Source organism: Caretta caretta, chromosome 4 (assembly GCF_965140235.1).
Source record: "Caretta caretta isolate rCarCar2 chromosome 4, rCarCar1.hap1, whole genome shotgun sequence".
NCBI lineage: Eukaryota > Metazoa > Chordata > Testudines > Cheloniidae > Caretta > Caretta caretta.
This window is the reverse complement of record NC_134209.1, coordinates 147269110-147297024: the sequence shown is the minus strand read 5'-3', so window position 1 is coordinate 147297024 and position 27915 is coordinate 147269110. Positions and strand designations below refer to the sequence as shown.

Sequence of the window (27915 nt, the reverse complement as noted above, 5' to 3'; positions counted from 1 at the left end):
GTATTATTGCAGTGCCTAGGAACCAGTACCCCATTGCATTTGGTACTGAACAAAAAGACCATCTCCGCCACAAAGAACTTACCTCAAGTCTGCTTTTATGTTCTCACTTTTGTTTTTATTATTTCTTGATCTTCAGTAACTGATTGATTGTAATTTACTTGGAAAGCTGCAGGTGGATACCTCAGTTCTTCTTTGAGCAAGAGGGCTGACCTGTCCTTCCACAACTTCTGTGGCACTTAATTTAAATCATCAGACCTCTCTTCCCTTCTTGGATGCATTCCCTAACCATAGTCATTTGGTAGAAAAGTTAAGGGAGAACAAAGCAGCACATATGCTAAACCTTGGCCATAAATATTAACCTACTTAATCAAATTCATGTAATTCTGATATGCAAGACCAAGTAATAGATGAGACTATCCCAAATTAATGTACCACAGCATCAACCACCCTTTCACAGCCATTAAAACAGTCTAATAACAGGAATAATACCCTCTTTCTCATTTACTCTCCCCTCCTAAATGAAATTCAGTACAAATGATACATACTTCCAGAGTCTAGATACTGTGGGATGGGTCTACATTTTTTTTAGAGTACATTTAAAAGCCAGATTGAAAGAGCAGCTGGTGATAGGAATCCTGATTTTGTTAACAGAACTTTCCCCAGGGACATCAGATTGAAGCTTGGGATGATTTTAGAGAAGCAACGGATGGGGCAGAGACTGGATGTCCTGGAGATATCCTTACTGTCACTTACCTGCCCTGCTGGTATATGTCACAGCCCTTATTATTTTTTCCTATTGAGTTTAAGAAAGTTACCTATGTAACTCTTACAGCCTCTTTGAGGAGGAGTACTGGTAATCCGTTCTGACTCCAGGATATGCTAATACATTGCATTATTGCCCACAGAGGAAAATTCATCCTGTTAATATGCAGAGCTAACGAGTTCAGTTGCTTAGTTAGTCCAACCTGTTCTGATTCTAACGCACATTTTTATTTGGGTGAATACTTTTCCTTAGTATTTTGACATCAGTAATGGACCAATTCATGAATGACTACTTGGAAGAAGCTAACAGAGAAATCGAAAAGTACAACAGAGAGCTAGAAGAACAAGAATATCATGACCTCTTTGAGCAGAAGACATAAGCATGCATGTTCGTGGTATTAAATGCACATAAACATTGTGGATTTCTAAACTGTCATCTGACTATCAGTAACCGAAAAATGCTGTCAGCCTTGCTGGTTAACAAGAAAATGAAAAGTAAAATGTTAGGTTTCAGCAGTTTTAAAATGAAACTTCATTCCTGTAAAGCTGGCATTTTAATCTGGTAACTACTTAGTTGTTTGTACAGTCTGGTTCACATCCACTTCACCTTAATTCCAGATCATAAAAAGTATCACCTGGAATTTCTCTGATTAGCAGTGGAAATATTACATGTTCAAAACAAAACTGTATGTCCTAATAGCCTTGTGTATGAGCAGTGAAATTGGTCTGTGGTACAGATAATCAAAAACCTGGAGCTCATTTCTTTCAAAGTCCTGTCAAACTTCCTGTACAGAATGTACACAAGTGTCCATAAATGAAAAAGTGGCCAACACTTGTTATGCCCTGTAGTATTTCAGTATGAGAGTTTGAGTGTGTTCCTAAAACGAGAAATGGGGGAACACTTGAAAAGCTCTGATCACCTGATCTGATACTGCTGCTCTCAATGGCTCATTTTCTCCTGCGATACTATCGTTATCATGCAGAATGCATTACAGGCAGAGTGGCGTAACCTATGACCTGCCATTGCTTGAGAGTAAAAGGGTTATCTTGTATATTTTCCTTTAGCGCCCACATCTGAGCAAATCATCTGGGGATGAGCGAGGTATCTTTTGGCTGAAGAGATGAGTTATTTGTCTACTTTGATATGTTTTTCAAAGGTAAAAAAAGAACAGTACAGAAATACAGAATAGTACTTGAAGTACTTTATTTCTCAAGCTTTTAGGAGAGTCAGTGTGCCATAGCCTTCCACAGAATTGAAACACTGGGTTTGATTTTTTTTTTTGCCTGTTTGTTTTTTTTCAAGCTGATATTATAGTGAGAATGATGGCACCTTGTCCTCTAAATTAAACAAGAATTATTTTGAATATGACTGCGTAGAGTGCTGGCCAAGACTCTGAAGTGGCTAACCTGCAGGCTACTGCCTGACTTTATTGTAGGGCTTGTTACCTTGAAAAACAGCTTACTGTAGCTCACTGTGTGTTTGGAAATTAGTTTTGTGGAAACCAACCATGGGTGAATATTTTAACTTGCATACTCCTTTGCCTCAGGAACAGATAAGGATCAGCTTTTAGTGCATCTGTGACCTTTCTGTTGATCAGATGTATTTGATGCAATAAGAATTTATTGAAGGAATAATTCCATATAGTATGATTATAATAATGAAGCCTAACTTGTATTCATAAGCTCTGTTGTTAAGAAAGGAAAACGATATTGAACTCCTACAGTCAAGTGCAAGTTTACATAGAAATTTGATGCCTTAGTTAGGAAATAAATCCTTTATATTTGGAATCTTAAATGGCTGAAATTTCAATTAGACCATAAAAATTGGAACACTTTAGATAAAATTTTAGTATACATCACTACTAGCTAACCTCAGTGAGCTGCCTGTACTGTGATCATTAGGGTATACAGATTCTGTAAGAAAGTACAGATTTTGAATTCCAGGTGGTGCAGATTAGAATTTAAATGTTTGTAAGGCTGCTGCTTAGATAGTTTTTTTTGTTTTTTTTTTTCATGCTAGATGTTAAAAGCTTTCAGAATTTAGGCATTATCTTGCACACCACAGGACTTGAATAGGATAGAAATGTTTTCCTTATAAAGCACAGTAAAAGCCAGCAATTTAGTTCCAAGTTTTGTATGCTGTCTGGGGCAACCCATATTACAGGTATAGAGCATCATAATAAGGCTCGAGAATTATCTATGCATGGCTACACTTTAGTCTTTTAATATGTTTAGTGCCTGGTAGGTAAACGTAGTTAACAGTTGATTTCTGGGGTGTTGTCAGTGTTTAGAAACGAAGTAAAATTGGCTATGGAAACTATGTATTAAAACAGCATTGTGAAAATATAAAATTCTGTAGGTAATATTGCAACAAAAGGGGCATTTAGACAATAGAATAATTCTTTGCCAATATAACTTAGCGTAAACACTGTTTGCTCCTTTTTAGCCTAAATTGTTTAATCTGCAAAAGCCATATATCTAGAATAGCTGTATGACTATGTAATGTCAGACATAAAATACCAGGAGCTGAGACAAATGGCACTTTGTTGACACTTTGTCTCAACTTGGAAATCAGTAATGGAGTAGGTTTTAAGTGCAATTGATAGATGAAGATATTGTAGCTTATACTCTGCTGAACTCTTTAAGAACGCTAATTTGTGTAGCTCTTGAAAATAAATATCGATGGGCTGATTCATCTAGGTTTAGTATATAATAAGCTAATTAAAACCGAGATGCCCTGTGACCAAAACAGGAAATAATAAACATATTAAATTGGGATTATTGCTGCACAAATCAAGCTGTTTTTAAAGCCTGAATCAGAAGAGTTCACCACAACAAAGGCATAGTATAGATACTATATGCTGTACTGCATGCTGAGTGGTAACAATAACTGTGTAATATGAAGACCTTTCACCATACTGGTACTATTTCAATTAATATATTTTGGTATTGAAATAATTTGATTACCTCAGCTTTTAATGTTTAACTGTGATTTTTAAAAAATTACCGAAATAGTGAAACTGTGACAATACTATCCTTTAAACATAGCAGTGCCTTGCATATGGCGCCATTGATGCACTAAGCGAATTATGGGAGTGGACGTCATGGGTTGTATTGCTTGCACCCTTTTTTTTAAAGGAGAAACGGTTTTGGTGAAAGGACTTAAAATTAACCTAGTGAAGAATATTAGCACATATGGTTAAATCGTTTTTTAAAAAAACTCTTTGAGGACTAAAATGTATAAATACTTGATGCCGCTGATGTTTTATAGCAGTTGCTGATTCATTTTGCTTCCAACAGTCAGCAGCCCCCCTTTTTTTTAAGGGGGGAAAATCGTCATTTTTGTATTCCTGTCAGAGATGTATATACCATGCTGAACCCTAACTGTAGGGTAATCTGGGTTTTATTTTTTGAAGTTGAGATAAGAATTGGGTTAATCATAAATATCTAGTTTTTGAAATTTTTAGCTATTGTAAAACAAAAAAAGCACTATCTCTCGATAAGCTGCAAATGTTCAAATAAGTAAAAAGTGCCATTATACTGTCTTTTTACTGTATAATGAAAATGGATAACAGTAACTTTGTGTCCAGGCATTTCTGGTATTGTGATGAAGTGCTAAGAGTCCTCAAAGGGTTTATATGCTTTGCTGACCTTAACGTTAGCAGCTTGTGTTTTTTTCTCACAGAGAATGAGTGTTGGTCAGAAGTTGCTGAAGTTATAGGGGGGTGGAAAATGTGACAAACTTAGCAAGGGAACACTTGCAACTTGAACTGAGCTGTGACCTAGGATTATTTCTTTATAAAGCTGTGGAATTTGGTATTCCAGTTTTTACACATTTTGTATTATTATTTAGCAAAAATGATTGCAGGGAGGATTTAAGTTGCAATTAAGTTCCCTAATAAGTTTTATATTGAGATTTTTCTGAATTTGCACAGATATAAGCTCTGGAATACCTTGTTTGGTATTCTTAAAAGGGAAAATTGTAACTAGTATAGTAAATTGTAAACTGTGAGTTGTTAGAACAACGTTGTTAATCTAATTTTAGATTGTTAAAAATGTACCTCAAAAGGCTAGTGAGAAACTGCTTCATTTTTACATAATTGTCAAATACTAATATAACAAATCTCACTTTACAATGTGCCAAAATTCACTTTTATACTAGTTTTCAATGCTTTAATATTTGCAACTTGTTAAGTTAAAACTTGTATTTACAAACACTACTGTAACTTCAGTTAAACTGAATTGTGTGATTGAAGCTTTTTTGCTTATTATTGTATTTATTACACAACTCGATTCAGTAAATATATAAAATTACCTTTCCATTTATTTTTGTATTGTTTTACATGTTTATACCTGCAGTTTGTGTGATTTTTTACAACTGTAATTCCGATGTCATGCTAAGAACCAATAAAGTATATCCATCTGTTGTCTTTCATTTGATTCTTTGACAAATTGAACAAGTTCAAGGTTATTTAAGCTATATTTTTGAGGCTCTCAGCAGTCACTTTTTAAATTAAGACTACATATAATTAGGTGTGTTAGACAGTTAACTAAAACAGGAAACAAAATGCCACGAGATCACTTGTAACTAAAGCTCTCTGTGTACACTTAAAATCTTCATGGTAAGTGATCTCTGTCAAGCAAAACCATCATATAAAGCTGCTGGTTTATATCAGACCATATGGTAAGCCTCTTAACTAGTTGGGTAAAGCTCAAGGAAGTGATTTTTGTTTATTGTAACTACTCAAGGCTTGATTTTAACCAGTTGCACACTTGTAAAAAGAATTATGGCCACTTACTCTTTGAAAGCAAGAAATCGTATTGCAAGTCTCAACAGCAAAATTGATTTTACTAATTTTTAAAGCAAAATCAATTATCGACTAATGTTCATCTCAGAATGTTGTTAATGGACTTAGTTGTAGGCGAAAGTGTTTACATTTTTATGCACACACTGGATAATGGCTAAATCCTGTTCCTTTTATTCATGTAAGTAAGAGGAAGGACCACTTTTTGAGCAACTGGTTTTATGTAAAAATAGGCTTTTAGTACGTGTTTTTGATAATTTTGACGGATAATGTCAGTGTTTGTTATTAAGTAGTTTTTTTCAATTTGTATCTATTCAAATTTTCACAGTTGCAGGAAACTGGGGAGGGCTCACACAATTATTTTATGACCTAGGTACTGAGATTCAATCACTCTAACTGTTCAGACACACACAGTCAACATCACATGTCCAAATATACAAAGTAAGTATCCTTAAATCAAACTCTAATAATTTCTCAAGCAGCATTTTTCTTTCTTTGGCCTTTGATTATCAATGGAAATATTTTTTCATCTGTGTGTAGTGAAATTGACATTTATCGACATCTACTGATTAAAAATCTAATCCTTCCAAGCCTATGTAAAAGTAATTGAATTTGACATTTCCTTTATTTCAGAACTGTTTGATATATTCAGCAATATCTTTATTCCATATGCTCAGTATCTTTTCCAGCAACTTTATTTCCTATTTGATATAAATCATTAACTTTATGCACTATTTTTTTAATTGTATTAATTTGATGCTTAAGATTCATTATGCTCTAGGAATTTTGGGGATGTTCTGGTCTGTTATACGGAAGGTCTGACTAGATGATCGTAGTGGTTCTTCTAGCCTGGGAATCTACGAGGTGTTGATAGCACTCACTATAGGGTGTGCTTTGGAAGAACTAGCTGTAGAATGCTCATCCTGCTCTCCTTTATATGGGCTCCTCAAATGACCAACAGAGCTAAGGAAAAGGCCGTTTTCATTGTTAACCTGAGAGAAACAGACTATATTTTGCATCCAGTCTTCCAGAACTGAAAAACCTGAAAATCTGCTTCTCCCTCTTAAGAGAAAGAAAAGCTGCCCTCCCTCCCCCCGTCTGTATTTAAAAGTTTTATACCTTTTCTTTCCCCGCTTTTTCTACATAATGCTGAACTACTACATAGAAAGAGAAGCTGAGCCTGAATATCTGAACACCCCTATCCCATCTGGGGGAAATTTGTGAGCCATATGTGAAAAAGCTTTCACCAAAGAAGTGTGTTTTGGGTACACCTTTTTGTAAACAATGAAAAAAACATATGCATGTCCAACAATATTAGACTGAAAACAACTAGTTTCCTTGGCTCAGCTCTGGATAGCCAGTCTCTGCCCTGTCTATAGCTAGGGTTACAGCCATGCTCGCTCGCTCACTCACTCACTCACTGCAGAGAACAACTGGATGAGAGAGCAAGCTATAAAGGAACAAAACAAAAAAACACTAGTGAAGAGAGACGCATCTCAAACCAATTAGACTGGGAAAAGCCAGTGTTTTTAAATGAAAACCAGCTGCTCATTCTTTAAAAAAAAATTATCCCATTAGCTATTGACCGGCTGGATTACAGTATTGCTTCCTTACCAAACTATATTCTTCTTTATTTGTCATTTTCTTAACCTAATTTTTATTTATTTATTTTTTACTAAAAATTCTTATGTCCACCTCTTTAAAATGAACACTGATCCATGGTGGATGTACAGCATGTTACATTATCCATTCAAATCAACTCACTGATAGTAATTTATGCAAACAAGAAACTCCCTGCCCCAGAGATCTATGACAAAACAATAAATGAATGAAATAGGGGTAGGGGATAGGCAGGGGTTGGGAAAAACCAAAATAACAATAAAAGGAGCATGTTTTGCATAGTAGACAGTAATCTTAGCTCACCACCTGCTATCAAGTGAAATTTAAGTTGATTTTTAAAGCAAGATGGATTGTTTTCCCCTTGAGCAATCTTCCCTGAGGTGATGTAGCAATCTGCCTGTCCTCATCCCTTAATTTCAAGTCAAAGGTAAGTTTCTGTGCCTGATGTCCAATGCTTCCTCAATACCACTCAAAATATAACATTAAATTGATTATCAGGAATTTTCTGCAGCTAAACAGGTCACATTTGAAAGCACGGTAGTCATTTCTCTTTTTTAAGTCTACCCTTTCTTAGCCCATTTTACAGTGCTGCTGGGTATGTGCAGTTGGCCTTGGCCTTGCTGTGCTGTACTGAAATCGGGGGGGGGGGGGGGGGGAGAGGGAGTTTTCATTAGCTTTTTTGTATAATGGGCAATTTTTGCCCCTTAGTTTCTACCAACCAGACCAAGAGTTTAGCCAGAATCCACCAACCTTCCGGACTGTTACCTTTTAAATATTAGACCTCAGTCTCCAGAAATTTTGCTGCTCTTTTCAGAAATGCTATAAAGAACTTAGTCCCTGATCTGACAAACGCTTAGGTACGTGTTTAAAGTTGGGACCTTTGTACTAGGTCCAGTAGAAGTTGAGTCAATAGGAGGTTTTCCGCCAGAGACCAGGCCTTTAGATAGAAAATGCTGGTAAGTTAACACTCCGTATGGGATTTTTATCTTGCCACATAGTCACTTCTTAATTGGATTTGAATAGTCAACCTAAGCCATTCATAAAGGAGGATAAAGTCAAGGTTGTTTCATTCATTGCATTTGTTTAGGCCTTGCAGAGTCATCTTTTGAATGTCTATTTAGACAGTGTTTTGATGCTGTATGCTTTAATTACATTTTAGCCCTCCGTTAGCAAGTTGTATTGTCCCACTTGCCTCCCTTTTGCTCCATTTAGTTTTTGCCGCTTGGATTTACCCAGCATTTTTATTTAGCATGAATGCTTTAATCTGAGGTCAAACCGTACGTGGCTTTAGATGAAATGTGAAATTGTCTTAACCAGATTGCAAGGAAAATCCCATGCAAGGAGAAATGCTTTATTGAGAAAGTATGGAAAATTGTTTTAATCCAGAATGTGCTGGTGCATGATTTAACAAGATGCTTTTGGTGTTGTGCTGGATTTCGGGATCCTTGGCATCAAGGGGTTAACGGTTTAAAAAATAATCCTTGTTCAAGCTTCATCTTTAAAGGTTTGGAAGCCTGAATGTATAAAAGGATATAAACCTTGGCAACTGTCAAGCCATCTGGAAGATTTCTAGAAAGGCTGCAACCCAATGTTTGTGTCACATTTTCCTTTCAAAGGGAATGTGTTCTCCTTTTAAATATTTTTTTTTAGGTGCGCCGAGGAGAAGAGGCCTGTCTGCTACCAGAGTAATGACCAAAGGCCTGATGAGTAATCCAGTATGCTGGAGTACTTCTTTCTGCCTGCAATAAATTGATAATCTTAAACTCCAGTTTCTCTAGCTGTTTATGGAAATGTCAAGCTATTCCCCTGCCTCAGTTTTTAGGTGGCTTTTTTTTTCCCTTGGTAGCATGTAACTGGATGTTTCTTGTTTTAAGTTGAAGTATACTGCTATTTCAACCAATCAGGGTTTAGAAGTTAATTTATGAAATATTTGTCACTGTAAATGCTGGACTCTGCTAGACAATTATAAGCCTGAACCTGCCATCCCAGCAGAGCTTTTTGGAAGCGTCCTACTGAAGTGTATATCTTAAAGGAGGCCTGAAATGTGGTCACAAAGGGCAGAGGAGATGTGGGGGACCACTAAGGTTTCCATGAGGTCTCAAATGTGAGTCTGGTCATGTTGGAGTCAAACTTGGAAACCACCATTAACATGCCCCTGGCAAACCATATTTTCAGGTTTTGTGAAAAGGTTTTGCCATACAGCCTCCATGGTTTGGAGCTCTCAGGAGCAGAGCTGGTGACTTCACTGAGAGCTGCCTGTTTGTTCTGGTTTAGCGTTGTATGAATAGGCAAATAAGTGATCATTTTCTTTATCTAAAATAATAATTAATAAAACCTCAGGAAACTTCCATGAAGAAAATTCTTGGGGGGAGGATATAGAGTGCTTTTCAAACAGTCCTGAGACACTGTCATTAAGAACAAAAACAAAAAAAACCTCAGAACCACAGCAACTCAGCAAATGTGCAACCCCAAGCTTAATTCTGTCCCTTCGTTCTCACCCACTCTTGATGCTTTCTCAGGCCTCCTTAGCCTTTCCATCATGGCCCATGTTCCACAGCTCTCCCCACCTACTTTGGCTAAGATTTTTGGGTGTCCAACTCCAAGATACCTCAAAGGGCCTGGTTGCCAGGTTGGGCGCTCAACGTGTTCTGAAAATGAGGCCCTTTGGCCACCAGGATGCCCCTCAAAAACAGAGGCACCCAGAATGGCTAAACACTCTTGAAAATCAGGGCCTCCATAAACAGGTGGACAACCCGTGACAACTATTCCTCCTGCTCCAGGCCAACTTTGGGCCACAGACTTCAATGATATTCCATCTTACTCTTCACGTATGGTCTCGTGACAACACTGTGCCTCATCCCACTCCCACTGTGGGCTGGAGAGCTCAACTTCTTACACCTATCCCCTTGTTCCAAATGGAAACTTTGTTTACACTCCTGGTAGGGTACAAAGATCCCTTCCCCTGCAGTCCAGAGAGCCATCTTCACCCCTTCCGATCTGCATATACTAGCTGTCTCCCCAAACATCTGGCAGATTTAGTTCTTCCTCTCTCCCCCTGAATGGGAGGGGGACCCAACCTTCATGTAGTTCTGTTTGGCAGCCTCTTTGTGTCTGAGTGGACTGGTGCATCTTGTGCACCTTTTATTGCTCTGTCTGGGTCCTAGGCACTGCACCAGGACCAGCCAGTTGGCTGTTGGCCATCGGCTCTGGTGAGGTGAGGTCCCTTTCTGGCATAGGGGAGGCATCTGCTGTAAATTAGGAGGGTCCCTATGCAGAGAACCTCTCCTTTCTCCTTCATAGCAGACAGGTCAGAAATATGGATGCAGGTTTTGCAATGCATCTAAATGTGGACCGTTGGCATTCAGCTGAGCATGAGTTCCCAGTGTGATGCTCTTGCCTAAAGGGCTAGTCTAGCGTGGTACTTGGTTGTATTAACAGGGTGCTACTGAGCAGGTAGAGGGAGGTGGTATTACCTCTATACAGCCTTGGTGAGACCTGCACTGGAATAATACCATGTCTAGTGATGATGTCCACGCTCAAAAAAGGAGGATGAATAATTGGAAAGGATGCAGGGAGGAGCTACAAGAATGATTTGTGATGAGGAAAACATCCCTTACAGTGAGAGAGAAAGGATATGTCTACACTGCAGCTTGGAAGCATGCTTCCCAGCATGTGTAGACCGATGCACTAGCTTTGATCAAGCTAGCATGCTAAAAATAGCAGTAGAGATGGGAGGCAGCTCAGGGTAGCCAGTGAGTATGTACCCAGAGGGTCTGGGTGGATTTGCACTCAGGTGGCTAGCCTGAGCCACTACCCCATGCTACACTTAGCCATACTGATATTTTCATACACTAGCTCAGAATTAGCACATCTGTCTACCCCTGCGGGGAAGCACATTCCCAGGTGCAGTGTAGACGTACCTTAGAAAGCTGGAGCTATCTAGCTATCTGAAGAGAAGGTTAGAAGGTGGCTTGATCATGCACGGTAATTATTTACCTAAGGAGAAGATACTGGATAGTGATGGGCTCTTTGTGTGCTACATTAAAGGCAAACAATCCAAAAGCGAGCACTTGAAGGCTGCAAGGTGCAGAGTTGAGAGGGCAGTTAGCCATTGGTATAGACTACCGAGGGAGGTGTCTGACCTGCCATGACTTAGCCTCTTTAAATTAAGACTGGATTTCTTTCTCCTAGCGCTTGAGCTAGACAGAGTAATTGGTGGGTGAATTCTGTGGCCTGTGTTAGTAGGAAGTCAGACTGGTCTCTTCTGGCCTTTCAATCTGTGAATATACTCAACAGAACAGAGGTTTTAGTTTGTCATGTGGTGAATGGTGAGAGCTTCCATACCGTAGATGGTGGGTGGGGATGGTTCGTATGAGAACCTTAACCGTGAATGTCATTTAAAATCTTCTTAATAAACTTGAACTTACCCTTTGAAATAAAATTTCTAGTAACGTACTTACCTTTGTATCTCCCTATCTTCTAGGGAGTCTGGCAATATTTGCAGAGGTTCCCAACACTGCTTAGCCGTCAGTAAAACATTAAGCCTGCCAAAGAACCTTCGTTTGGAATTTCTTAGCCTGCACGTCTACATACGAAAGGTGTTTTATTAGCTTCTTGAATTACTAGTGGAATTGAAATGACACATTCACAACAGGAACTGTATGAAAATGGAACGCTTGTTTAAATGAATCGCCCTGCGCTCCCATTGTGCGCATTCTGAGAGGTGCTCATAAGAGAGCCCTATTGAATTGCTTAAAATAAACCTTCATGCTAGTTGGCTGCCTAGGTAGGAAAGACAACTCCCAACAGCAAGGCCCAGGGGATTTCAATAGCATTATTTCTCTGGTACAGACAAAAAGGCCTGGACTGTTCGTCCAAGTTACCCATTCATGGCTAGGAAATCATTAGGCACACAATGTATTCTATAGATCGCTGCGAAAGCCCCCAGCTCAAGTAAAACAGGAAATTTATAATGGTTAAAATTGAGCCTTCGGTTAACCCCTCCGCAAATCTTCCATTTTTCTGTGTTATCAAAGTTAGTTCAATATTTGTTTTATATACATCCTGTTCCGGATTTTGACTCCTTCCACGGAGTGCACCTTCCTGCCTTCTATTATCTGATTTATTACAGAATCATTTTTCTTTGTAAGATTTCGCTCCGCCCGCTTTAACTCTTTATCTTGTCAACTTGAAAGTTGGGCCTCTCAATGGAGTGGGAGTCAGTGTGTCACTTCCCCCGCCTTGTTGGCTTTTAAATAATCAGTCATTTGGGAGCTTATCTGCCTGCCCTGCTTCCCTAATTCTGTGGAGCCTGGCACCGGCCCTACACAGTGTGGATCAAGTCATAGCAGGTTTGGTTTTCTTTTAATTCAAGAGATTGACGAATAAAAGGAAGTTTGAAAAGCAAAGACAGATGCACTGTGATTAGTGTCTGCTGTGCCTTGTGAAGGTGTCACTTGGTTCACTGCACATAACACAGCCTTGCAGAATTGTCATCCAAGCTCCATGCAGCAGGCTGATGGGGTGGGGGGAAGCTAATGACTTGCTCATCCAGAAAAACTAAACGAGACTTGCCACGGGCAAGTAGAATTTTGCAAAAGGTGACCCACTCCATAATGCATTCCATGTTCAGTGCACTGTATTGTTCTTCATGTATGTGTGTTGTGCCTAGGAGTAGCCCCCTTCGTGGACCAGGAACCCAGTGTGCTAGGCATGGCACAAACGTGGAACAAAAAGATGGTCTCTGCACCAAAGAGCCTGCGGCCTAAGTAAAGATCTGTTTAGCCTTTCATTGCATAGTCCTCTCTGCACACATCACATAGTTCTAGTCCACGCGGTCTGGCGAGAGAGCCTTCAAACAGTCTGTCTACCCCAGCAGTGCCACTGTTACAGCTTCCCTCACAGCAGCCCTGTGAGGTCCTTCTCTATTCTTCCCATTTTACAGCAGGGAAAACAGAGTCAGAGGTGAAGTGATGTACCCAAGGCCCCCCAGGGAGTCAGTGCAGAGTTCGGGTTAGAATGAAGGACAGTCGCCCTTAGTGGGTGTATAACACTACCTCTGTGTTCGGTAGCACTCTACACTTCATTGTACACGGGTATAAGTAACTGCACAAAGGTGCAGAGCAATGGAGAATCTGACCGTCTGTGTACAAACCCACCTTTCTGGGGATAGATTCGCTGTGCCCTAGGATTGAACTGGGAGCTGGTTCCCTCACCCAGCCTTCACAGGCAAGGGCAAGTAGCTCTGGAAATACAAAATCTCCACCCAGACCCCCTATGCCTAGCATCTATGCCAGTCCAACCATCTGACACATGGCCATATGGAGATCATGGGATGGCAGGCCTCCCAGGACTTCTGGGAGTGGGGGTTCCCTGACAGGCAATTCTGAGCAGTCTGGTTTTCCAGATTGCTCAGGAGAGGGAAGGGAATTCCATCTACAACTGGAGACCTGCCATCGTGTTAGCATATACCCCAGCACTCAACTCTTTAAAATTTCCCTTCCTTTTCCCAGACACTGCTCAAGATTTAGCTCCTGGGTAGCCCCACTGACTTCAGAGGCTCTGCATGGGCATGAGGGTCTGCCCAGGAGGGTCCAGGTGCACCACTGAGGTCTGAGACTCCTGAAAGATGCATTTACACATAAAGCCAGTTGGGAATTTTTTTCCTTATTAAATCGGAAAATGCCAATTCGTGCAAATGGAAGCATTTCATGGGAATGTATCTATTTTGACGGGAAGCTTTCTCAGTCCATGCTGGAATTTCTGGTCAACATGAGAGACGCACCCCCAACCTTCACCATGGCCAACAGCCTGGTAGTCACAGCACTCATCTGGGAGGTGAGAGACGCAAATCCAAGGCTCTGGCCTGAATCAGGAAGAGCCGGGACTAGAACCTGTGTCTCCAACACCTGAGGTGAAGGCCATCGCCTGTGTGAGATTTTTGGGTGAAGATTTTTTAAAGGTCTTGGGTTTGCCCTGGTATACAACAGGACATGTTTTTGAAGTCTCAATTTTTTTTTTTTTTTTTGCAGGCTGAGAAGACAGTTTCTTGCTCTGCTCTATGTACAATCAAACATTTTACTATTTTAGGTTCCTGGTTTACCAGTTTTTCCATCTTATTCAAGTTTGAACCCCGCCCTGACCTCTTTGCAGGGGCTCCCTGGGAATATTTCACAATATTCCCTGAGGGCAAAGAGCAAACATATCTGCAGCAAAAAAAACCCAACAACAACAGGGAGGTATTTTTTTGGATCCCTACTTTTTGCAGTGTACAGCCCTTCAGCTGTCGTTAGCAGTTCTTATGCACCAGTACAAGATCGTGGGCTTGGGGGGAGGGTCAGGTTTTTCCCTCCTTGTTGACCTTCTTGGGAGAGGCGATTAAATTCAGAGGTAATCTAACACAGTGGTTCTCAACAAGGGGTCCGAGGCCCTCGGGGGGGGGGGGCGGCGAGCAGGTTTCAGGGGGGCCATGAAGCAGGGCCAGCATTAGACTCACTGGAGCCCAGGATAGAAAGCTGAAGCCCCACCACATGGGGCTGAAGCCCGGGACCCTCAGCCCTGCCACCTGAGGCTGAAGCCGAAGCCTGAGCAATGTAGCTTTGCGTGGGCTCCTGTGGCATGTGGCCCCCCAGCAATTGCCCTGCTTGCTACCCCCTAATGCCAGCCCTGGCTTTTAAATGCAGAAAACCTGTCGTGGCACAGGTGGGCTGTGGAGTTTTTATAGCATTTTGGGGGACGGGGGGCCTCTGAAAGAAAAAGGTTGACCAGGCAGGCTTTCTTCCCCAGCCAACGAAGGACTCAGTGCCCTGCCCACGGCTCTCTTTTCATCTATCTCATGGTCCCAAACGTAAGCAAAACAAACAAACCTAGTTCCTCAGCTCAGCCTGGGCTGTGTTACTCCTAGTAGATTTCCCCCATTATGTCTCAGGGTCTCACTGCCTCCCCTCCCAGGGGACTCTGGCAGTCGGGCTGCTCCTGGTTCCTATTTCTGACTCACTAAATCGTTTCCCCCTTCCCCCAGCCCAGCTGCCCTCTTTTAAATCTGGGTCAGATGATTGGCACAGGTGTGCTGGCCCTGCTCCCTCTGTGTCACCCTGTGATGGGGGTTGTTGGAGCCCACACGAAAGCAGGGCTTTCTTGGTGGCTGAATTGATGCAAACTTTTGTTGTTACGCTTGCTCCTGAAGTCCCCATGTGAGATCAAGGGCCTGTTTGTGCTGAGCACTATACAGAGTAGCTGAGTGCTTATTCTACAGAGCTTCCAGTCCAAGCGCACAAAGGAGGTTTTAATATAGAACTAGAGGGTTAGAAAGGACAACACAGTCATAGAATCCTAGAATATCAGGGATGGAAGGGACCTCAGGAGGTCATCTAGTCCAACCCCCTGCTCAAAGCAGGACCAATCCCCAATTTTTGTCCCAGATCCCTAAATGGCCCCCTCAAGGATTGAACTCACAACCCTGGGTTTAGCAGGCCAATGCTCAAACCACTGGTCTAGTCTAGCTCCCTGCCAACATGCAGGAGTTGTGTCTACACCAGAGGTTCTCAACCAGGAGTATGCGTACCCCTGGGGGGCACGCAGAGGTTTTCCAGAGGGTACATCAACTCATCTAGATATTTGTCTAGTTTTACAACAGGCTACATAAAAAGTACTAGCGAAGTCAGTACAAACTAAAATTTCATACAGACAATGACTTGTTTATACTGCTCTATATACGATACACTGAAATGTGCGTACAATATTTATATTCAAATGGATTTGTTGTATAATTATATGGTAAAAATGAGTCAGCAATTTTCCAGTACTAGTGTGCTGGGACACTTTTTTGTATTTTTATGTCTGATTTCGTAAGCTGGTAGTTTCTAAGTGAGGTGAAACTTGGGGGTACGCAAGAGAAATCAGACTCCTGAAAGCAGTACGGTAGTCTGCAAAGGTTGAGAGCCACTGGTCTAAACCATCCAAGACATGTAGGCCAGTGAAGGACCTTCCCCAACATCCCTCGGTTTACCCACATTTTCAGTGGGGGATGTGGGAAGTGGATTGCAGTGAGATTTAAATGATTTGCCGAGGGTCACGTGGGAAGCATGTGGTGGATCCAGGAACCGAATGCAGTCATCCTAAGGGCCAGCTCACTGCCTTAACCACAAAACCATTGCTGCTTTCTAGTAAGAGAAGAGACTGAATGCAAATACCCAATGAAGGGGTTGTTTTTTCGTGGTGGAAGTTGGTGGCAGGAATGGGATGCAGTTGAGTTAGGCTTTTACAACGCTGGATGGGTGCAGGTGGGTCAAGACTTGCTCAGCATTCCCCACCCCAATGTTTTTTTTGTTTGTTTGTTTTTTTTAAATATACGTTTTAGATTCTCTTCTCTTGTCTTCTGGTTTTGAGCCTTCAGGTCACATTCCCATGTTTTCCCTTCAACCACAAAAGCTAGATTTTTTTTTAAATGGAAGCAGAGATTAAATAAGGTTTGCTAACGAGAGCTGAGGTTATCACATGATTGGGTGGCTCCAGGAGCTGGGGCTCCACATGAAACATCAAGTATCGTGAGAGTCAGCAACACTGCCGCTTCACGCGGGAGGTCCACCCTGCTCATTTCCCGAATAGCAGCCTTGACTTCCTGAATGTCTGCCCTTAGTTTTCCCATTAAACGTAAAAAAACTTCCGACTTGTGCTATCTCCTTGGGAAGCAGCTGGTTCCCTCTAGAGCTCACCTGCTCTCTGGCTGCAGGGTGGGGTGGTAAGGACTGATGAGCAGTTCTAGAAAGGGGCTTTCTTTGCAGGTGCTGGAGGTAGCTTGCTCCACTCCATTATACAAGAATGGAGAACCGAAAAGGGGGGAAATCTCATTAAGGGTTTGTCTACACAGTGAGTTCGCAAGCGGCAAGCTCCGGTGTGAATCCATGGGATGCTACGTGTCATGTGGACCCTGCTACGGTGTGCTTTGATGTACTCTGTTTCAAACGTCAAATCACGCTACGGAACTTCTAGCATGCCGTAGCAGGGACCACATAGGACGAGACTGTGCAGCAAGTTTGCGCTCTGTAGGTTCACACCTTGGCTTGCCATGCACCAATGGTCTATGTAGACAAGCCCTGAAACAGCTTGAGGTGGTGCTCCCTACCCCACTCCCCTTTGCAAAAAAAATTAAAAAGTACCTGAGAAAAGTTGTATTGATGTAACTAGCTGCAGGTGTGTGTTCTTGGTAGGTGCTGTTGTGCGGGTAACTGTGTAACAGGGTCTCTTGGCATTTCTATTCACAATCCTTATTCCCTGTTGTTCGTGACCATTTATTCTGGCTGAAGCTCTGCTGTTCCAAATCTCCAGTGTGTTAAGAACAAAAAATAAGCTCTAATTTTTTTCCCCCCGAAACAGAATCTGAAAGGGGCAGGTGTCTTCTCTACCATGCTTTATTTTGTAAAGTTCGGTGGCTGCAAAATAAAAGCCTGACCTGTGACTTCCCTTGTGTGTGTGGATTTAAAACAAACCCTAACATTGTCAGGTTTCAGAGGAACAGCCGTGTTAGTCTGTATTCGCAAAAAGAAAAGGAGTACTTGTGGCACCTTAGAGACTAACCAATTTATTTGAGCATGAGCTTTCGTGAGCTACAGCTCACTGTAGCTCACGAAAGCTCATGCTCAAATAAATTGGTTAGTCTCTAAGGTGCCACAAGTACTCCTTTTCTTTTTCCTAACATTGTCGAACATGGGGATATTGTGTTTGAGAGAGAACGGTAGACGCAGCAGGAAGTTTGTGCGTACTGGCTAAACAAGCATCAACACAAACAGTGGCCTTTTAAAATGTTTGTGTGAACTTGCTCTCTCTTTTTATGCCTGCCCTCCTTCAAGGGGGCTCTGCATATTCCCATGGGTGCACTCAAAGTGCCTGGGCAATGAGTTTCCAGAACCTTCTGGAGAGCAACTGGATCCACTTGTCCCCTCTCCTCTCCTCAAATCTGGAGTGTTCTTTGGGAATAAAAGCGGGACTGGCCCTAACTCCACCCCTCAGTTCCTTTCTAACCACTGAACGTGCTGGAAGCTTGGCTCTCACAGTGTGTCTTCAAAGCGTTCCTTGGGTTTTTTGATAGATTGGTAGATTCCAAGGCCAGACGAGATTTGTGTGATCATCTAGTTGGACTTCCTGTGTCACACAGGCCAGGGGACTTCCCCAAAATAATTCCTAGAGTCTCTTTCAGAAAAAAACATCCAGTCTTTATTTAAAAATTGCCAGTGATGGAGAATCCACCTCATCCCTTGGCAAATGGTTCCAGTAGTTAATTACCCTCCCTGTCAAAGATTTATGCCTTATATCCTGTCTGAGTTTGTCTGGCTTCACCTTCCAGCCATTGAACCATGTTAGACTTTTCTCTGCTAGACTGAAGAGCCCATTCTGAAATGTTTGTTCCCCACGTAGGTAATGGGATGGGGTCAGGCCAGACAGCTACAGGAGAGTGCTGGAAGGCAGGTATATTAGCTCCAGGATAAGCAGGTCCCTTTTCCCTTGGTAACTGAACAGGTTTACTCTAGATTAATTAGGACACCTGGGGACAATCAAGTGCCTGCCAGAACTTGTTAAGAGTCTCCCCTCCAGCCAGATAGGGGCACGCGCTAGGAGCTCTGGAGGAAGGCGAGCTACCAGAGAGCTGGGTGGTGCAGATCTTGACAAGTGCCCAGAGGGAAACCCTACAGGTACGGGGGAAACCTTCATCAATTAGGTGAACAACCCTTTTGGGCCCCAGAGGTCTGAGGGAAGAGACCCCACCAGAGGGGAGAGACTGAACTGGGTGCCTGGTCTGTTGCCACCAAGCCCAGAGAGGCTACCAGAGACTATAAGAGGCTCTCCTCCCCATCCCCCCCGTCAAGGAGGCCAGGAGGAACCCTGCTCAGGAAAGGTGTGGACAGCAAGCCCAGGGGCATGGGCGAAAACTCTGAGGCAGAGATGAATACCCTGGCCCACTGCTAAGCGGAAGTGGGGAACCCACTGAGGCAGAGAAGGCAGCTCTGTCACAGTACTTAGACTGTAATCAAGTCACCTCTTAACCCTCCCTTTGTTAAGCTAAATAGATTGAGCTCCTCGAGGCTGTCACTATAAGGCAGGTTTCTAATCATTCTCACGAGTCTTCTCAGAACCCTCTTGAACTGTGGGCATGTCAAGGTTCCTCCCCCACTCTGAACTCTAGGGTACACATGTGGGGACCTGCATGAAAAACCTCCTAAGCTTATCTTTACCAGCTTAGGTCAAAACTTCCCCAAGGTACAAAATATTCCACCCGTTGTCCTTGGATTGGCCGCTACCACCACCAAACTAATACTGGTTACTGGGGAAGAGCTGTTTGGATGCGTCTTTCCCCCCAAAATACTTCCCAAAACCTTGCACCCCACTTCCTGGACAAGGTTTGGTAAAAATCCTCACCAATTTGCATAGGTGACCACAGACCCAAACCCTTGGATCTGAGAACAATGAACAAGCATTCAGTTTTCTTACAAGAAGACTTTTAATAAAAATAGAAGTAAATAGAAATAAAGAAATCCCCCCTGTAAAATCAGGATGGTAGATATCTTACAGGGTAATTAGATTCAAAAACATAGAGAACCCCTCTAGGCAAAACCTTAAGTTACAAAAAAGATACACAGACAGAAATAGTTATTCTATTCAGCACAATTCTTTTCTCAGCCATTTAAAGAAATCATAATCTAACACATACCTAGCTAGATTACTTACTAAAAGTTCTAAGACTCCATTCCTGGTCTATCCCCGGCAGAAACCAGCATATAGACAGACACACAGACCCTTTGTTTCTCTCCCTCCTCCCAGCTTTTGAAAGTATCTTGTCTCCTCATTGGTCATTTTGGTCAGGTGCCAGCGAGGTTACCTTTAGCTTCTTAACCCTTTACAGGTGAGAGGAGTTTTCCTCTGGCCAGGAGGAATTTCAAAGGGGTTTACCCTTCCCTTTATATTTATGACAGGGCACCAGAACTGGGCACAGTGTTCAAGCAGCGGCCGCATGAGCACCAGATATAGAGGTAAAATAACCTCTGTGCTCCTACTTGAGATTCCCCTGTTTTCTTTTTGCTCCTTTTCTGCCCTTTTGAGGCAAATTTTGTCCTCAGTCGGGTTCATCTTTCAAAAAATGAGGAGATTCTCACCCAGCACAGGCTTTGTCAGGACCCGCAGGAGCCACCGGCTGAGCCACCTCACACACCCCTATGGACTGGGCCCTGTTGACTAAGCTGGCACCAAACAAATGGGGTGTTGGCTTTGAAGAGTGCCCTGCAGGAGCATGGCTTCACTCGCTCCTGCTCATGGGAGAGCTCGTCAGGCCAGTTTGCGTTGCAGGATCTCACAACGGCAGTGAGGGGAAAGAGGAGGGAAGGAGCTCCCGGGGACAGCAACTGGGGAAGCAATAGTGACAGTAGCCGTTGCTGGGATCTGACCCCAGTCTCTGCTGAAGGCTCCATCCAGCACTTTGAACCTTCCAGGCTCTGATCCACCGTTCCCAGAGCGCGTTGATTTTGTGTGGGTGTGAGACAGGGACGATGGGAGGGTAATGAATGGGTGGGTATGAGCATGATCTTGCTCTCACAGAAACAGATAGGGGTGGGGCATAGGGCTGGGTCTTGGGAAAGCTGGTTCCATGCCCAGCTCTGGCATGGACTAGATGTTTGATCCTTGGCACGCCATGTAACTTCTATGCCTCATTTTCTGGAAAGTGCTGTAATTGCCAAGTAATGATTCTCATTAGTTATTAAACGCCACTCCCTTGGTTCCACTAGCACTGCCCATATAAGTGCAGTGTGTGTGTGCGCTTGTGGGATCAGGGCCTTATTTGTGGGGGATAGAAGGAGCGGAGCACAGGGTCAGCTGTGGATGTAGCAACAGCGAGGGCTGTAATTTCACATAGCACCTGGGTTCAGGACAACCAGAGGCAGAATGGGGCTACAAGAATCCCTGTAAATATTACACTTTAAATGAACGTAGCACGTAAAAAGGCCTCAAAAGGCAGGCAGGAAGAGGGCAGTGACTGGACATCGAAAAGGGTGTGACTTGCCCCTTGATAAATATGTTGAATTAAATGAAAAATTATAAGATTTTTTTTTTTTTTTTTACTTTAAGCTGGCAGAGGGCTACGCTTGCCAGAGAGCTGTGATTGTGGCAGCAAGGTGTGGCTGATTTCGTTTTTAGTCCTTGAGTTTAAAACTAAACCAAACCAAAAAGTTACCATTGCAAAATCACCACAACGAATAATGATAAAGCCGAATATTTCCCCCTTCTCTAGCACCTTCCACAGCAGGATTTCAGAGCATCTTACAGTTAGTAAGCCCTCGTTACAATGCTCCTGCGAGGTAGGTTAGCCCAATTTAAAAAGACCAACTGAGGCACGCAGCAAGTAAATGATGGGCTTGAGGTCACACAGGGTATGAATGGCAGAGCCCGTGAATAGACCCCATAGGTGAAATCTTGCATTATTGAAATCAATGGGAGATTTGCCATCAACTTCACTGAGCCAGGATTTCACGCCAGAGCCTGAGATTCATGCCATGTAACTCAAGGCTTTTCTATTCTAGCTCTTCTACCACACCAATTGCTATGGTATTTGAGTGTCCATCACTGCAGTATCTTTCCCTACTTGCTCTCCTTTCCAGGGGGAAGAAGAGACTCTCATTCCCTTGCAGCGTGAGCGGTTTGCTTAAGATGACGGTTGTGAAAAGTAGGCCAGCACCGTAGCTTCGCTAGGCCCAGGAAGTTCTTGTAGCACTAAAATTGTGTGTAAATGAAATGTTTGTACTTCGCGGTCCAAGAGTCATAGACACGGTTCTCATCTCGGGCCCAAAAGACCCAAACTATCAAGACGCTTTTTGATCACAGCCTCTGATAGGCTGAGAGACTACTTAAGCGGGATCTCAGCTCTGAGGAGCTATTGTATTGTTCAGCCACTAGGTGGTGCTATGTGCAAAATACCTTATTTAAGCTAACCTCGGCCATACCTGGCAGAGCATTGAAGGATCTCACAGCGACCCCATCTGGTGTGCACCTTGCTCAGAGCTCTGTAGCCAGTCCATTTCGGGTACCTCGCTGGGTTGTGCAAAAATTCCCTGTGCAAGGCTGCAGGCTAGCCAGTAGCTGCTGCCATATCTCCCCGTCCTGCACGCATCGTGTACCCCATTAGCCTGCTGAACCAATGGGCCTATAGGGACAATTGCTGCGGACGGTGATGTGCTACCCTACTGCATGAGAATGGGACAATCTGATCACTCTCGGGGCCACCACTGCCGCAATGGCTCTGTAGCCCGTTCTCCTTCCAGATTCTATTCAGGGTCTCCGACTGCCTTCCCCATAGCTCTGAGAGCTGCTTCCCTGCCTGCCTTATGAGCAGACATTAAGGTTCTGCCCTGTTTGTTACTAAGGAGCCAGCTTGCTCTGTGTGTCTGCTCCCGACCACCACTAGCAGCAGGGGAGGAAAACTGAGCCGTCGCTTCCTCTCTGTGTTCCATTCCCCGGGAAGGCTGAGACCTTGCAAATCATAAGGCCACACGTGGATACCTAGCGGGCGGCAGAGAGAAGGTGCTAGGATTCACTGGCTTGAGCATGGTGCTGCATGGTAAAAGCAGCATAGCCTTCTCCCTCCGTGGGGTTTGTCAGGATGTTACAATCCAGATCAGTGCTGCCGAGCTCTGCACTGGAAATGCATAACTGCCTTGGCGGGGTGGGTTGAGAAGCCAGGGTATAGGCAGCTGGAAAGTGTTAGGGGGCTTATTCCTTCACCCGCTTACTTCCCTGGTCCTTCTTGCATGAACAGAGAGCAACAATTCCCAAAGTCCAAAGGTGCAAACAATTCGATGTTTATTGGGGTGAACTGCCAGCAAGCATGATTCTAGTTTCCTTCCTTAGTGTCCCCCTTCCCAGCTCTGATACCACAGAGGCTTACCTGTGTCCCTGTTCCCATTCCCCTGCATAGCAAAACACGATTCCAATTTCCCCACCCCCATTCCCTGTTCCCATTTTCCCCACCCACACACCTACCCCCACTTCCTGATTGACTGCAGACTATATAGTAAAACTTGAGTTGTGCTTAGCTATTCCTTGACCAATCATTTTCCTGAAATTTAACTAACCAATCTTAACATACTGTAACATGATTATGTAAACAATTGTATCCCACCACCTTAATTAGTTTATACTGAGCAAAATTAATTATACAGCAGACAGAAACAATCAGAACCAGACAGGGATTATATAGACAGACAATAGGGAAATGGGGACTACAATGACAGAACAACACAGAAGTGAGGATTTCACATCCCAGCTATTGATGAGTGAGTTCTTGCCAGACAGGATGCTATCAAACTAAGTTTCCTTTTACATTTTCTAGGCACTTCCCTTTCTCGGAGGGCGATAGGCACTATCAGGACAGGATTGTATCCTAACAGCCCAATAGCACCTTATTTCAATGTGACTAGGTTGGAATGTGAGGATGTGACTGGTCGCTTCCCAGCTTACGGCTGCCTCTGCTGCTTAGCCAAAGGCCTTAGCCTAAGCACAGGGCTTCAGGCTGTCACAGTAAGAGAAGGCCCTTACACCAGCAGACAGTGATTTTGATTCTTTCTTTTATACCTCTATAACTAGCCAAGTGATAAGAATACACCTAAATTCTTAGAGTATAGGCCTTTACAGACAGGCCTGAATATCTATATCCTAACACTCCACCCCTTTTTTTTTCCTTTTTCTTTTGGGATCCTCCTGCCCAGGTATTCCTGGAAAAACATAGGACATATAGCGATACATTTCCTGATAGGGCCAGGCATCAAGGTGGAAGGTGTCGATATTCCATTTGTCCCACTGCCCCTTGTGTAGTACCGGGCCCTGCACCTTCTCTCGTATACCACACCTAGTCCAATTAGTGGTCCAGACTTCCCATTAGAGTGGGCCCGAGAAGGTTGGGTCTGGGGCGTCTAGTACACTGTAGGGTTTGGAGGGCTTATTACATTACTTATAGGTTATCTCCATATGCAACGTAACACAAGTACAGTTAACAATACAAAATCCACAGCAACACCGAGTCCTGACCACCGCAGTATGGTGCAACATCCGAGACACCCCCAAAACACGTCCTCTCCTCCTTCGACGGGGTCACGATCTTATGTGTCCAGTTGCTGGCAGTTGCAACAAGCTGCCCCTGCAGGTTTTGCTTGCTTTTGTCCATATCATAAGTCCATTGAATGTTCACAGAGAAATGGGTTATTGTCCAAACCAGCTTAACTACTTGGTATGGAATCATGCAGTATGCCCTGGTTTGATTATTCACAGCAATAAAATTCACAGATCCATTTGTGCACCAAAGTCCAGACAGCAGCATGTAGATGTGTGTAGTTTGGTTATGGGCTGGTGTAATTGTGCCCCCAGTAATATGTACATTCCCAGCAAAACACCTTATAAACAGTACACCCAATTGTCCACCCCTTGCATAGGCCATTGATCCTGCTACTCTATAGTCATAGGAGAGGGGCACATCGAAACATCTTCTGTTGATTTACACTATTTTACACACCCCTCCATTGATTCCCAGTGAGCTCCTCCCCTTCTCGTTATTTCCATAGGGCTTGTGGGGGCCACCTTAGTTGCCGTTCCATTTCCAGGTACCAAGCTAGCTATTACACAGGTGCTGGCCTCCGAGTTGAGCATTTTACATTCCCATACACATCTCCCCCCCAGGGTCAGCCTTTTGAATCCATCCCTCACCCATATCATGAGGTTTTCTGTTAATTAAAAAACAACAATGCTAGCAACAAGACAAACACTACAGACAAACACAAATCTATGGTATTCTGGGTTATTTTTCCTTCTGGCGCCAGCTTGCTCGTAGAGTGTCTGAAAAACAAAAGAAAGAATTTGCACCCCCCTGGTGGGGACAGATTATTGCTTAATAATAATAATATCACTTTCTTTTACAAATTTCCTTGCTAACTGCAGGAAAAACAGAAGAATTACCTCCAGGCTGTCCTTATTTTGTTCTATAGTCAGGCTAGTGAATTACCCCACTCACTGGTCAGTTATGAAATTCATGAGGTGGTGTACCTCAGTTTCCCCTCTTGTACAACAGACCATGTTTGCAATAGTTTCTCTGCTGTACCAAGCTTTAAGTTTATTCTCAGGTTATAGCTGAGACACAGCTTCAGATTTTAGCACTGTACACATATGGGAAAATGCACATTTCTTCCAGATAGTTTAACCTCCATAACATTATATTAGCCATATTAATTTTACACAAGGTGTAACTGCCTGTTTCCTTCCTCCATGTGGGCAGAACGACGAGTTTCCCCTCCCACTCCCTGCCTTGTGGAAGGACTTGAACTGCTCGTTCCCACCTTTGCAAACCTTGACAGTAGCCAGAAACTCACCCAACTAGCCACTGTGCCAGCCAGCAATGCAGGAGAAGCTGAAGGCTGCCACTAACTAATGATACTTCAAACTGTCGTCATTAAGCTCCAGAGTTGTCAATCCCATTGAGACGAATCAGTTCACACGTCTCACAGCTTTTGTTTGTCACCCTGCAGACAGTGCTCAGTTCATTCATCTGCCATTTCCTTTATATCCACGATGGCTAGAACGTCAGTTGTTTTTAAAGAACGTTTCGATTGTGCAGAAATGAGGCGATTCTCTGGCAAGTGGCGTAGCTGAGTCCAGCCCCCCGCTGCAACACGGTGCCTGCTTGAAAGCTGTTGCCCCGCTCTTCAGCGCTTTGTTCAGGGAGGCTGTTGCAATTATCTGCAGCCAGTCTGCCATGGCGAAGCTTAGGGAGACAAGGTGGGGGAGGTAATATCTTTTATTGAGCCAACTTCTGTCAGTGAGAGAAACAAGCTTTCGAGCCACACGGAGCTCTTCGTCTTCTCCCTGGAGAAGAGCTTTGTGTGGCTTGAAAGCTAGTCTCTCTCACCAACAGAAGCTGGTCCTGTAAAAGATGTTACCTCCCTCACCTTCTCTTTAATATCCTGGGACTGACACCACAGCTACAGCTGTGTGAACTGGGTCCTGACGTTTGAGCACAATGCTAACCCTGTCAAAGACCGTTTTTTTTCACAGACCCACGGCTGCCTGGGTCTCTCCTGTACACTTTTTAAATCATTAGCTCGGCCATTAATCTGGACTAGTACTTTGCATGCCAAACAGGGAGGAGAAATCAATCGTATATTTAAAAGTTAGTGTCTTTTCCAACCAATGGAAACAATCCCCCTCTCCGCGGCTCTAGAGATAGTGTTTGATGGGTATGGGCGCCATACCAAAAGAATGAGATCATTTCTGAGCAGGATTTTTGGTGTTCTCCAGAAAACCACGTCCATGCTTTGGCACCATGACCTGTCTGTAGCTGTAATGCAATGGTTTTTAGGCAATGCCTCTGATGGTTTTCAAGTGATTCTGGCTGTTTTGCCTTCCACAGCTAGCACAGTTGTAGAAGTGGCTTCTTTCTGCCTTTAAAACATTTTTAGAAACATAAGGATTATTTATTTAAAGGATTTGAAAAGGGAAGGTCACAGATTAGGGAGCTGTGTGTGTGTGTATATGTATGTATGATTGACTTTATATATATATATATATATATTAACCCAGATGGAGCTACTATAAGGTGGGTGCATAACTGGTTGGAAAACTGTTTGCAGAGAGTAGCTATCAGCGCTTCACAGTCCAGCGGAAGGGCATATCGAATGGGGCCCTGCAGGGATCAATTCTGGGTCCAGTTCTGTTCAATATCTTCATCAGTGATTCAGATAATGGCATATAGAGTACATTTATAGAGTCTGTGGATGATACCAAGCTGGGAGGGGCTACAAGTGCTTTGGAGCAGCAGTTCTCAACCAGGGGTCTGGGGCCCCTTGGGGGACCACAAGCAGGTTCCAGGGGGTCTGCCAAGCAGGGCTGGCATTAGACTCACTGGGGCTCAGAGCAGAAAGCCGAAGCCATGCCATGCAGGGCTAAAGCCCAGAGCCCTGAGCCCCGCCACCCGGGGCTAAAGACAAAGCATGAGCTCCTTAGTTTTGTGGGGCCCCCTGTTGCATGTGGCCCCAGACAATTGCCCTGCTTGCTACCCCCTAATGCCAGCCTGGGCTTTTATCTGCAGAAAATCTGTTGTTGTGGCACATGTGGGCTGTGCAGTTTTTATAGCATGTGCGTGGGGGGCTCAGAAAGAAAGAGGTCGCGAGCCCCTGCTTTGGAGGCTCTGACTAAAATCCAGAATGATCTGGACAAACTGGAGAAATGGTATGAAGTAAATAGGATGAAATTCAATAAGGACAAGTGCAAAGTCTGCCACTTAGGAAGGAACAATCAGTAGCACACATCCAAAATGGGAAATGACTGCCTAGGAAGGAGTACTGCGGAAAGGGATCTGGGGGTCAGAGTGGATCACAAGCTAAATATGAGTCAAAAAAAGCAAACATCATTCTGGGATGTATGAGCAGGAGTGTTGTAAGACACGAGAAGTAATTCTTCCACACTGATTAGGTCTCAACTGGAGTATTGTGTCCACTTCTGGGCGCCACATTTCAGGAAAGATGTGGAGAAAATCCAGCAAAGGGCAACAAAAATGATGAAAGGTCTAGAAAACATGACCTGTGAGGGAAGATTGAAAAAACTGGGTTTTTTTAGTCTGGAAAAGAGGAGGATGAGAGGGGACATCACAGTTTTCAAGGACATAAAAGGTTGTTACAAGGAGGAGGGAGAAAAATTGTTGTTCTTA

General features: G+C 43.4%; 1 protein-coding gene across 2 annotated transcripts in view; it reads left to right on the top strand.

The window, feature by feature from the left end:
- DNAAF9 (dynein axonemal assembly factor 9) overlaps window positions 1–5192 on the top strand; it is a 138257-nt gene extending 133065 nt beyond the window's left edge. For both annotated transcript variants that reach the window (XM_075128148.1, XM_048846391.2), the window contains exon 37: window positions 1030–5192. In XM_075128148.1, the coding sequence (XP_074984249.1) occupies window positions 1030–1142 (113 nt within the window). In that variant the 3' untranslated portion in view covers window positions 1143–5192. The remainder of the gene's footprint in view (window positions 1–1029) is intronic.
- The last annotated feature ends 22723 nt before the right edge of the window (window positions 5193–27915 follow it).